Here is a 13,879-nt window from a genome sequence, read left to right on the forward strand (position 1 = left end):
TGTTCTTAATCCTAGCAGGACCCACAGCAGTTCTTTCCTCCAACTGCCTATTTTGCATTTGGCGGTTAGAGAGGTTTTTAATGATCTTTGCAGCCTTTTGATTATTCCATTGGCTTCAGGGTTGTAGGCGGTGGTGTATGTTATTTTGGTTCCCAAACTATCGGTGAGGGCATTCCACAGGATGGAGGTGAAGTTCGCACCCCTGTCGTTGGCAATGATCTGGGGAACGCTGTGCCTTCTGTAACACAGCTTTCTGCTGTCTGCTGCCGGATGGGGATTGCTTCTGGCCACCTTGTGTTCTTATCTCTTATTGTGAATAGATATTTGTACCCCTCTGATGAGGGTAAGGGCCCACTATGTCGACATGAATGTGGGCAAGGCGGCGGGATGTCGTCTTGCATTCTTCTATCCCGCTCTGCGTGTGCCTTGTGATTTTTAACGTTTGGCATGGGATGCATTGTCTTGCCCAGGTCTTGACATCCTTTCTCATGTCCCTCCAGATATACCTCTCTGCTATCATTATGACGGTGGATCAGCCTGATGGGTAGGATAGATTGTTGGGGTGAGGCCGAAAGCCCTCTTCCTTAAACCCTCTGGCAAGTAAGGACACGAGTATTACATATACTCTTCTTGCTGGTGATGGTCACCTTTCCTTCGTTGATCGACAGGTCACTCCATTTGAGGGGGGGATTTATCCGCTGCAGTCATTGCAGTCCCTCGTCTTCCTTCTGCACTCCTGTTATCTCGGGATATGTAAGCATAGCCATTTTCTCTCATAGTACAGTATTGAAGTTGTTCTGTTTTCCTTTTTGCTATAAAGGGTCTTATTTATATGAACCAACAGTACCCGTAAAGTAAGATAAAAGCCTTATTATTAATACAAACTGCAGGACAGTAAAAGCTTCAGCACAATTTTTAGAGTTGAAAGCAATGTAAATTAATAAAGAAGCAGTAACAATAAGAAACTTTACCTAGCTGTACAATAAAATTGGAAAATGTTTGAGTAAAATAATAAGTTCAGCACTCAATCCAGAGGCGAAAACCCTCATTTTGATATTTTCTAAGAAGCAAGGTTAATAATTTTACTAAGGTAAGCTGAAGATAAAAATTATAAAATACCTAATAGGAACAAAAACTTATAAGCAGCAAAACATAAGCTACACATAAATGCATATACATACATGTTTTTAAAAAAAGAAAAATAATCAATGTAGTGACTCATTTGTTAGAAAAATATTCAAGTAGTGACTCATTAATTATACAAAACCCATTAATCATATTGAGCTTTATTCTGTGTAAAAAATGGAGTTATGTTCCACCAGCTAGAAGAGTAAAGGAAGAAAGGTTCCACCTAGTATGCTGAGCTTGCAATGCACTATCTGCCTTGACCTAGATTATATATTTTTCTGTGTAACTTCCAAGTTTTAGGACATGCGGTTTCCCAAGCTACACATTGTTTTAGGTCTTGTACTCTTTATAAATGTGGGCCTTTTTAAATGCAAGGTTTAGGCCCATGATGTGTTCTTTGCTGTTCTGAACTCTTGGTGAAAGCAACTGACCCCTGAACCAGAACTCTTGGTGAAAGCAACTGACCCTTGAACCAGATTTTTTGTTAATTTTTTTTTTTCCTACGAGGGGATGTTGGAGAGGGTATGGAGACCTTTCTACATGGGTTGTGCTTGTTACCCTCCAACAAGTTGATGCCTCTCTGGAACTCTGGCCATATGGAGCTGGTTGCAGGTTTGTGTTTCATCCGTTATCTAGCTTCACCTGCCCTTGTATATCTGGTGATGGTGGCTCCCATTGAGTCATCAACTTTATCACTGATGACTGCTAATTCTTTTGGTTGTCTGGGTTCTAGGTTACCTGGTACCTCAGTTCCTTGTGCCTTTGGGCTTTAAGCATCCCCAGGGGGTCTTTTTACATTGTATGGTCAGGCACCACATTATTTTTGATGTCTATTGTTTGACATTCAGTGCTTCAACAGTCTCTGGTACCCTCCCTTGTGGTTTTGTTCTGGGTTTGCCCATGGCAATGCCTCCATTGTCATTTTCTGGGTCTTGGCTTTTGTGTGCTAGTTCATGGATTCTGTTCAATTGTGGTTCTGTAACAGAAGCTTTGCTTTTTTTCTCTGTAATCCCCCAGGGTTCAGGAAGTTGCATCATTGAAGCTTCTTCGTCTTCTGTTGTATTGCACTTGGACTTGTCAGCCCCAGTGTTGCCTTAGAGAGGATTCCCTCCTTGACAAATGTTTGTGACCTGGTTGTCTCTTGTTTTTCTTGTTATGTATCCACAAGTTGCACTGAAGCCGTTCAGTTACTGCTGTGTCTTTGAGTGCTTACTTTCCTGTTCTTTCAGTGTTGACAACTCAGCATCTTCAGGGCTACCTATATGTGCCCATCATGTTTGACTTGTTTCTCTTGGTCCTGTATGTTGCTGCTTCAGTTATTTAAGGTGACTTTTCCTTTGTGGAGATCCCCATTGCAACTGCAGGTCTCTTTCAGCCATCCTTTTCAAAGTGCTTCAGTTTGATGACACATTCATTCTCCTCAAAGTGCATCAGTTTGATGACACATTCATTCATTCTCAAAGTGCATCATTTTGATGACAAAAGTATTGAAATGGTGATCTTGCTGGTATTTCTTTAGCAAGCTCAGGTCTATGCGTCAAATGGGTATGGAGGTATTTGCGACATACAAACTTCTGCAATGTTTAGTAAATCTCGCAGGTGGAAGGTATGTGTTTGGTGTGCTTGATAATTCAGCATTTTTTGTACATTAACCCTTGGATTTCGAAGCGTCATCAACACCTGCCCGAGCAGAGTTTTCCTTCCCTATTCTAGATAGAACTTTCTTGAAGCCCTTATTCGGTTAGAAATCTGGATTTTTGGGTGCACCACGGAAGTAGTGTGTCCGTTTGTGCGTTGTGGAAATTGCCAAGTGCGGAGGGATCTTGTGAAAGATTATTCACTCCTTTGTGAAAGACCAAATTGGAAGGACATGTTGAATGCCTGGGAATTTGAGTTCCCTTTCACTGGAAGAATGTTTTGAGTAAGGTAGAAACTGTAAATAGTCATGGCATATAGCCCCTTGTGGAATTGGAACTAGAGACCAAAGTGACTTTAAAAGTTATTAATAACAGACTTATAGATAATGTGATTTGATTTGGTGACTTTGTGCGAGATGGGAGTTAACTCCCACAAATTATGTTTCCTTGCCACAGTTTAGTTTTTTGGGGATATAGCTTAATGGGATTAATTATTTATCATGCATAATTTCATTTACCCATCTTGTTGTTTTACATCCATATTTTAGTAGTTAGGTACAAGGGTCTGGGAGAGAGAGAGCAAGAGAGGGAGAATGTTCTCTCGAAGGTCAACACTTACCAGGTTGACAAACCCCTGCAACTTCGACAGGTAAGTGCAAAACAAAATTGTAAGGATTAACCATAAAACATATGTACCTTCTTCTTGCACTTGGAGATCATGATTTCAGTCATCTCTTTTTATATGACCCTGTGGGTACTGGACATATACCTCTCATCCCAGTATTTGTTTCAATATATTTTCCTGACAAGCGTTATTTTTCTCCTGGTAGTGCACTTCTTCTTCATGAAGGCTTCATAAAAGTGGCCCATCTGCCTGGTCCATTGGTTAGTCACTGGTCTGTTGTCTGTTGTGTAGATGGTTTGATGCTCTCTCTCTCTCTCTCTCTCTCTCTCTCTCTCTCTCTCTCTCTCATTGCAGTGGGATATCACCAAACTGCTCTGGTTTCTTGCTGATGATCTGCCTAGTTTCATCAACCCTACCTCTGACTCAGGAGTGTTATTCTTCTCTATGTTTGTTCCTCATTCCGTATGCCCATGGTCTTAATTTTGTAGGAGTTCTGCTCTTGTAGGTTTTGTCTGACTTGCTCCCCTCTGCAGAACCGTACTCCTTGAAGGAATATGGGTGGGTAATGATGAGTGTATGTTCGATGTTGACCACATTTCATTTACCTTGCTCTTAGATTTTTTTCATGTTTGTGAGGACCAGCCTGCATCTGCCTTCCCTGCCTTGCTGTCTTTTCCTTAGATGCCTCAGGTTCCTTGTCCTTTCTTGTGTTCCTTGTGGTTTATGAAATTCTCCCATTTTATGTCAGCAAGCTGTCTTTACACTAGTTGGAGATGGATGCCCTTGGAGAAGTTAACCCCTTGGTCTCCCCTCCTACCTTTCCTCCATCAGTCAGGCTTTGTCCAGGGTGGATTAAGGAAGTGTGAATATTTTGACAAGAGGTCTTTGTTTTGAATTTTTCATAATATCCCTCCCATTCCTTGACAAGGATTACCACCCACCATCACAGAGATTGCCCCCCCCCCTTCCTCTGAAGAAATGTTAACTCTTAACACTGAATAGTGTGTTTCTGGAGACTGGTGCATGTGACTTCCTCACTTCCTAGGATTTAGGAGTGCTTGTTGGCATGCTCAGTCTTCCAACTAATGTTAAGGTTTCATTGCATCCTTACCTTTCTTATGCCAGTGGTTATTGAGGTATACCTCGAGTTTCTTTTAATTTTAAAAGGGTTTTGGTCCCAAAGTTCCTTGATCTGTACCACAAACCTCGTTGCAGGTCTGCACACTGCTCTCAGGTCATTTTGGGATACCTTTTGATCCCATACTTTGTACCTGTGTTTTTGTGAGCTGTCCCAGTGATCTCAGCTTCTTGACGGTGTCATTTGAAAGGTGTGCACTGCTCTTCTTTTCCTATGTTGAACTTTTGACCTCCTATGCTACTTGGTGAAGTTCATACTATCTCTGTTTTTTTTTTTTTTTTTCAGGGGAAAGGCCTATTATCCCCATGGTTCAGTTGGAATTTGTGATGACACTTTCAACCTTCTTGAGTGGCTTGGGAAGGTTAGTGTCTTAAATTCTCTTTAGGGTAATGAGCACTAAGGGGAGTTGGGCAAAGTTGATTGCTTCAAGGTCATTCCCTCCAAGCAGTTTCATATCTTATCAGGGTGCTGTCCTCTGGGTCTTGGTTTATGAGGATCCCTCCCACAGGCTACTTTTCTAGCAATAATGCTGGTTCCATGAAAGTTACTGATTCAAAGAGTTTCAGCTTATCTGGGGCTGCAATCCCAGCCAAAGGCATGGTTGCCCCTCATCTTGGAGTACTGAGATGGGTTTTCACTCACTGTTTTGTTGCTGCATAGCTTTCCCTCCTTAGGGAGGGACTGCATAGCTTTCCCTCCTTAGGGAATCAAGTTTCTTTTCCAGTTGGTTACCAGGTTCTTCACTTGTAATATTGTAAAGGTGTCAGTTCTATCAAGATTTACCCTGTGTATTCCTGACTTCTCTCATCCTGGGGCTTCTCACTGTCATGCTGTGTTGGTGATTTCTCCCACCCTCAGAAGTCAGTGCAATCCATGGGCATGAGTAGGAATGCTCTGGCTCAGTGGGTTTATAATCTCTACTTGTTGGGCTCCCTTGTTTCTGTTCTCAACCAGCTCAGGCAACATGGGTTGCAATTGCCATTCTTTGGTTCCTGGACATACTAAATGTGTTTAGACCATTTTTCATTGTGCATGGTTTTGACTTACTCTTGCAGGAGACTGTTGGAGCAACCCTTTGCATTGTTTTGCAACCTTCCTTGGTCACTGCATTTCCTTAAGGCTTGATTATTAGGCATGCCTTATGGAAGGTGTTTCTCCTTGGTCATGACAGCAGTTGTGGCATGAATCCTGTCCCTCCACCCTTTACCTCCTCTTGTTGTGTGTGAGGTACTAGGTTCTTGTCTGTACCGTTCTTCATTTCCATTAATACCATCCTTTTCCTCCATCTCAAGATTGTCACTTGCTTTCGTTTTTCATTTTTACCCCTCCCTCTCTCCAGACTTTATCCAGAGGAACAGGGTCTTGAGAGTGACAGAATTTTTCATGCTTGTTTGCCCTTTAACTCCTGTTATTCCAGAGACTTCAGGTGGCCTTTTAGTGGCTCTTTTATGTTGGCCTCAAGGATTTTACTTCTTGTTTTTTTTTTTTTTTATCTACTGGCAAACTTATCTTAGCACTTCAGTAGGGTTCATACCCAACAGAGCCTCTTATCTCAGCTGTTGGCATTTGTGGTCATCAGTTGGTTTGTATTTCTTAGCAGAGAATCACTTCTGATTAGGCCTTCTTCATATGCATCCAGCTTTTGATGTCTTACCCTACTTTTCTCGCAATGTTTGCCTTTTCTGCCATGCAGGGACCTCTCAAGTTACACTTCCTACTATTTGCATTCTTGCTGCCCTCTCATTTGCCTTTCACTTTCAAGTCACAGGAATCAGAATCTCAAGAGTTTCCTGTTTTGTAGGCAAAATTAGATGTTTCTGGCTCTTAATCAGCACCCTCATTATTTAGAGTGTTCTCTTATGGTGTTTACCTTATCAAGTACCTTCCTTTATGCCTCAGGTTTTTGATGCATGAGCCACCTGAGAATGTCTGGTGCATCATTACTTATGAAAATTACCTGTATTTCTGAGCTCTGTCCTTTCCAGTGTCCACTGCCTACAGGAACTGTACTTACTTCATCCAGTTCTTCTATTATCTTCAGAGGTTCTTTTGCTTCATCCTCCCCTGTCATTGCAGTGTAGGGTATTTATCATTCAGTTGATGCTTTTAATTCAAAGCAATTCTTTATACAAACCCATTAATCATAACCTTCAGTTCCTGACTCTCCCTCACTCTTCCAGATGAGGACTGGCACAGAAGCATGAGCAATATAGCTCTCAGCAGGCAGTGGATGGTGGGCTGGTCATGCACTGTGGAACCATTCTTCTTCCATCTCTTATAGCCAGTGTAACTGGGGTTGTTCATATGGAATAAGGCTAATTTTATTAATGGTTTTAAATAAAATTGTTTTAAAAACATTTTTTATTCAGTCATTAACAGACTTTGGTCGTTTATGTAACGAGAATTATTTCTTCTCTTCATTGATTTTTACTAAAAGCACTCACATAAGCTGAGCACTTCTGTTGAAAATGACTTAATTCCTTTAGTCACACAACTTAGAAATTGGCCATAAGTATGAATCTATATCAAGTGTCTACACAGATATTACAACTTACAGTAATAGCACTGAATATCAAAGTTTCAGGATATTAATTTAATAGTTAGTAGTCTTTTACTGTGGTAAATAGCACACATGGCTTGTATATCAATATGCATGAATTTCTGTATTTTATTTTATTCAAACTGTCTCTAATGTTGACAGATTTGAACGCCTTTATTTCTTTGAGCTTTAGTGTGTACTGTGCTTTTTTCAGTCATTTTCTCTGATGTCATACTTTAATAGAGGAAATTTGATCTAAGTTAGTGAAATATTGTATATTTTTGACTTGGTATACAAAGTATTATACCCAAATACTAGAACCCAGAATGATGTCATTGTTTCATAAGGTTGCTCAGCAACATTTTCTGTATGCATTAGTGTCAGTGTTATTTCTTTTTATTCATGTCAAGTAAATAAGAGTAAGTATTCAAGCTTGCACTGCTTATTTAAATATTGATGTGTATTGTACTTGTGAAGTTTAAGTCTTCATTAATTTGTCATATGTATCGAAATCATTTTAGCATCATAAATAATTCATTTTCATTATGGTAAAAGCATTAGCTACATAATAATACAGGCAGATATTGCTTGAATTTGAGGGCACACACTTTAACACCCACTTCGGCACAAAATCATGATACCAGTACGTACATATGTGTTAACATTTCATTTGACATTTTAATGATCTCTAATATTGTCATTCAGAAGTTTCATAATTAAACTTTGAGATTAGGCTGTGAACTGTAATTTTACTGGTGATGTTTTGAGTGTCTAAGTTCCGTGTTGTAAGGTATGTGTAGATATTAAATGTTAAAAATATTTTCTAGATTATAAATATGTAAAAATATTTTGAGGGTGTTGGTTATCCAACTAACATGATATAACCCAACCAGGCAATGGAGGAACCAAGTGATGAAGACACACAACGCTTTGATAACCTTATTCCCACAATTGTCCGACCTCCAACAGCAACCTTTCCAACTTCCCCCCATCCTCCTAATCCTGTTCCTTCTGCCATTTCATCTCAGAACTCGCTTCAGGCTCTTGCTCATCCATCCTCTCTAGTCACAGCTGAAAATTCACAGGCTTATACATCATCATCTCAGTCGAACTCACTTTCATTAATTCTTAATGTGCAATCCCAACCTCTTGCTATTTCACCATCAGTTGCCATCCCTTCTTCACTTCCTTTATATCCTTCATCATGTCCTGTATCTCATAATTCAATGTCATCATTTACTCAACCCTTCTGTCATTCATATCATTCTCTTTTATTTAGTTTACCTTCATCTCATCCTCCCCAAGCTCCGCCCTGCTCCCCATCAAATGTCCATTCCATGCCTCACGCCACTGATACTGTGTGCACTCCACTTGAAAGCACTGCTAGTGTACTGCATTTACACACTAGTGATGGTGAAGGTCCTACTCAGAGTGAGAGCACAGATACCTCTACGACTCAGGATGCCCATTTTGTGGAGCAGGTGATATTGGTGATGGAAGTTTGGCTAGTTGGTATTTTTTTTTATGCTGAATATTGTTGATTGATGTTCATTGGCATGCTATTTACTAATCTCAGAACCAAGTGATTTTTTTCATGCCTTTTTCTTTACATCCATAATTGTGATTTTTGCTTGTGTTGCTTTTTGGTTTCCATTTTGCTCAACTTATTGTGCTTGATAATAGAAATAAGGAAAAACTCTAGAGCAATGTGAAGAAGTACAGTGGCATGATTTAACAGTATAATGCAGTTGAATATTAATGTAAGTCCTGCATTTACAAAACCTTCCCGATTCATTATGTCAAGCCAAATACGGCAACAGTTGCATAATTTAATTAAATATTAGGTATTTATGCATGAAAAAAGACTGCATTAGATATCTGTTAAGTACATGGTAGGTGAAGGTATTAAGTATGTAGTAGAGAGACTATTTTGGGTGTTATAAAACTAGATTTAGATTTTTCTTTATGCAATGAATTACTGTTATGCACTAAGCAATCATATCTTCCAGTCACCTTTTTTCATCTTTCTTTCAAGGTTTTCCAAAGTTCTCCTGCTTAGGTTGTCATTTTTCTCTCGGACTGATCCAGATTTTTTTTTATCAATAGCATTATTGTATTTTGTTTGGAACTTTAAACATTTCTATTTTTGGGTAACTTTGACATACTGGGAATTTAGTGCGAGTTGGTCATTTAATGTAATGTCAGTGAATGCTTGGCAGTATCTTGCTGCTGGTATCCATACTAATGAAAGTAATTGTAAGACTTTAGCATTCTTATTGCATATAAAACCTTGAAGTAAGCATAACCTGCTTTTCAAACCAAGCTGATTCATAATTGGGAAACTTTAGGAAAATAATTTGTCTCAGATTATTGCTGCTAATTCGTCCATAATTATGTGCGCTCTCTCTCTCTCTCTCTCTCTCTCTCTCTCTCTCTCTCTCTCTCTCTCTCTCTCTCTCTCTCTCTCTCTCTCTCTTAGTATAGAAAATAATCTAAATATAGAATTCTTAATCTTTGAGGATTATACGGTAAGTATGTAGGTGGAATTGTTTGTAATTATGCTTTCTTCTTAATGGTTTTGGTAAAAATATGATTTTTTAATGAAGCTTAAAAAATAAGCCTAAGAGCCTGATTAGAAAACTATCATACTAATACAATGAACAGACTGCAAGTCAAGAGCCTTGGTAGAAAATTATTATACTGTACTAACATACTGGACAGACTTCCAGTCTCATTTTAACTGGTTGGTAGTAACTTTAGTTTTTGAATGAACAAGCTTGAAAACCACAAAGCTTTAAGTACTGTTGGATATTTGTTACATAACTAAGAATACTGGTACACTTTTGTGTAAAGGCATAGAGAATGAGTAGTTCAGATGCAGCTTGGGAACTATTTATTTTCTCTTTGATTGTAATGACTCAAGAATCCTCATAACTGCAGGTTGCTTGTGGAACTCTTGCCCATAATTTTGAAGTTAACTTACAACAGTGAAAATGTGATGAAGCATTTAGGTAATTTTCTTTATAAAGATGCAGTGTTTAATCTTCTGGTAGACAATTGGTCACATCCAGTTAACACTATTACTAATACCTGTAGCCATCTGCCATGATCCAATCTTTTATGCATAGAATGGAGCAAAACTTAATTTTTTAGACTCCTCTCTCACTTAACAATGAATTGTTGCCATGTTCATTATGTCCAATAATTAGCTTCATAATTTGTAATTTGTTAGCTAAGGTGAAATTACAGAAGCTCCTCTACTTACGATCCAGTTACGTTCCGAATGGCTGTTTGTATCTCAAATTTGTTCGTAAGTTCAACATGGTACTGTATACACAAAGTCAATACGTACAGTACTATTTATGTTTTTTCATTCTAAAATACAATATTAGTACTCTTCTGTATTTTATTGAGTATTTTGTTAATATGAATGATATACAGTCGACCCCTGGTATTCGCAGGGGATGTGTACCACAACCCCCCCACAACTAGCTAAAATTTGTGAATACTTGACACCTGTCTAAAAATGGTTATAACTGCCTATTTTGATAGCCCAAACACAAAAAACCCTCTAAAATGCTGATGCCTGGTGTTTTAATAGTTTTATCACAAAAATTGCATTTAGTCACATGAAAATATGAAAATGGTTGGTATAGTTAGTGAATATTTACTCTGTGAAAATACTGAAAATGCAGGCAAATTTTCCACCAATAATGTGTATATACGTTCCACAGAAAAATCTGCGAATAAGTGAAGCTGTGAATCCAGAATTGGGAATGGGGGATATCGACTGTATAAGAACTAACGTTAAACAAATTATGATAATAATACAGTAAAGTACAGTTTTTCTTACCTTTGAAACTGGTGTCATAGGGTTGACATGATGGATGATGAGAGGGGGAGAGGCAGTGTGGAATTACAAGGGTGGCGGGTCATCAATGTCTTCTTTGGGAAGGATTTCTTTTGCAACCACTTTCTTCGGGAAGGATTGCTTCAGTAAGGATTTCTTCATCAATTTCTTCTTCATTTGGGGAGGAAGCAGTCAATGGAGGTGGGAGGCTCTTGAGGTTGAAGCCACTGGTGTAAAGAATTTGTCCAAGGAAGTTTGCAGTGTTTTTCCTTTCTTTTCATTGTACATGTATAATATGAAACACTGGATAGCATCATCAATTGTTGTTGCTACTTTTAAAAATCTCAGCTCTTCTTTGGGCGAGTCGGTAGAGTTGTGGCCTTGCACCCATTAGGCCCGAGTTCAACTCTCCGGCCAGCTAATGAAGAGTTAGAGATTTATTTCTGGTGATAGAAAATTCATTTCTCAAGCTAATGTAGTTAGGATTCACAATGGCTAGGTCCGTTGCTAAGTAAACAGTGGTTCTTAGCCACATTAATAAATCAATCCTTTGGGTAGCCCTAGGAGAACTGTTAATCAGCTCAGTGGTCCTGGTAAAACTAAAGTATACTTTCCCCTTTTTAAAAATCTCAACATGGGGTCCAGGTTCTCAAAAATAGTCAACACTCTTTCCATAAGAGAAAATCCCTTAGCCATCAATTTTGTTTCAAACTTCTTTAAGGGAACAACTTCTTCTTCTTCTTCTGTTTTTTGCATTTCTTACAGTTCCATTAAATCCTCATTGGTCAACTCCTCTGAATGACTCAAACAGCTCTTCAAAGTCCCTCTTCCTAAGCCCGGCTGTAATTTTCCTTATGTCAACAGTTTGTTAAGTTCCCGCCTTTTTTTCTTGATTAAACCCTCTGATGTTTTAAACTGTGGGCATAAGGCCTTCCATGCTCCATTCAGGTTTATATTATACTCACCTCACGCTATGCAGCATCAGTATTCGATATACAATTGTAAATGTTGTAACCCTTCCAGAAGTCACGTAAGGTCACATCTGGGTTATTTACCTCTTTTGATGCTTGCCTGTATGTATGGCGAGTTTATTATTTCTTGAAATTTGCTATTATGCCCTGACCCATTGGCTGAATAAGTGAAGTTGTGTTAGGGGGTAAAGAAACAATTTTAACATCTTGATAGAAATCATCAAAGTGCGGTGGGTGACCAGGGGCATTATCCGAAACTAAGAGAATCTCGAAAAGAATACCGTTCTCATGGCAGTACAACCTGACTTCAAGAACAAAGTGATGAAAAAACCAGTCTTCATAGACAGCAAGAGTAACCCAGGCTTTGTTATTAGACATCCAGATTGCAGGTAGAGAACTTTCTGTGATATTTTTCAGTGCCCATGGATTTGCTGCACGACACACAAAATTTTGGTTGCTTCTTTGTTGGTGCCCGCTGATTCACCGCTAACGAACACTTGATGCAAGTTAGCGCGTTCTTTTAAACAATGAAACCATCCATGACTTGCAGCAAATGTTTCATCTTCAGCACTTTCACCAGCCTCCCCGTTCCCTTTTAATTGTTTACTGGATTGGCACAGCACTCTTTACATGTTTCATAATTCTTTGTTCTTAAAAATTGTGCTGATTGTCAAGCAATTCATATTATAATGGGATGCTACCTCAACTATTTCTTCACCACTTTCTAATTTCTTTATAATTGCCACTTTTGCTTCCATTCAGATAGCTTGCCGCTTTTTACTATTACCACTATCATCACTTGCTTTACGCTTGTCATTAGCCATGATAGATAACAGATGCGCTAAGTATTTTACGATAAAGTCACACAAATGAATTGGAGTATGAGATGACATCTAAACCACTTGCATAGGCTCGGGAGTCTGGGACAGTGTACTGGTGTACAGTATTGGCATCAGCTGTAGTGTTGTTCGGCAAGGGTAGTAGCAGAAATTGCAACTAATCTAAGGTTGTTCGTATCTCTAAAATTTCATAAGTTGAAAGTTCGTAAGTAGAGGAACATTTGTACTGACATTTTTTATGAGACCAAATTCTTCATGTAATAGTATAGCAAGAAACATCAATATATTCGGCTGGTTAAGGTACTCCAATAGTAATGAAAATATTAAACGTGTAAATCAGAACCTTTGACTTCAGGTATTTGCTGCTAGTTGTGGTTTTCAGGACTGTGCATCTGGTTTATTAAAAATTTCTTATTTCACTGTAAGGCAGGGCAGTATTTTAAATATGTACATATAGTATATATAAAAAGTAGTCTGTGCTGTAATATATACATAATAAATTCCAGGTAAACAGTGGCACCTCAACTTGGGTCAGTGACAAAGTTGTACTTACTTGATATCTGGAACCAGCTTGCATAGGTTATAGTGTACAGCAGTTCCAGATTAAATAATTAATAGCCTATCCTAACATATTTTCTAATTATCATTCAATTTAAAATAATTACACATTTTCAGTGATATATGTATCTGCAAAATGCATTGCAACTAAAAAGATGAAATGTCCAGTACTGAACCAGTATAGCCTAACAAACAGATAGAAAGTGCAGTAGTTTTACATATTTATGCTTACAAGATATGCAAAAAACACTATTCATGCCCTATAAAAAAAAGACCATAAAGATTTTTGCGTCTTTTTCATGGATTCTAAAACCAAGCTCTTTGCTCTCTCTCTCTCTCTCTCTCTCTCTCTCTCTCTCTCTCTTGTCATTTAGTTAATCTCTCTCTCTCTCTTGTCATTTAGTTATTCAAAACACAGTAATGTAGTGTTACATATGTTTTCCAATTTGTGTATATGTGCATAGCATTGAGGTAAACAGCCCTGCTGTATGTTTGTTCTCCCATCTCTCTCTCCTATTTTATTGACATTTAATGCTATATATATATATATATATATATATATATAAATATATATATATATATATATATATTAAA

General features: G+C 38.3%; 1 protein-coding gene across 1 annotated transcript in view; it reads left to right on the forward strand.

Annotated features, from left to right (window-relative positions):
* LOC136851590 (polyamine-transporting ATPase 13A2-like) overlaps window positions 1-13,879 on the forward strand; it is a 227,693-nt gene that overhangs the window by 122,927 nt on the left and 90,887 nt on the right. Inside the window, exons 13-17 of the mRNA XM_067125881.1 lie at window positions 120-343; window positions 1,636-1,869; window positions 2,358-2,427; window positions 4,814-4,889; window positions 7,952-8,548. Coding sequence (XP_066981982.1) covers window positions 120-343; window positions 1,636-1,869; window positions 2,358-2,427; window positions 4,814-4,889; window positions 7,952-8,548 — 1,201 coding nt within the window. The remainder of the gene's footprint in view (window positions 1-119; window positions 344-1,635; window positions 1,870-2,357; window positions 2,428-4,813; window positions 4,890-7,951; window positions 8,549-13,879) is intronic.

Source organism: Macrobrachium rosenbergii, chromosome 3 (genome assembly GCF_040412425.1).
Source record: "Macrobrachium rosenbergii isolate ZJJX-2024 chromosome 3, ASM4041242v1, whole genome shotgun sequence".
Classification (NCBI taxonomy): Eukaryota; Metazoa; Arthropoda; class Malacostraca; order Decapoda; family Palaemonidae; genus Macrobrachium; species Macrobrachium rosenbergii.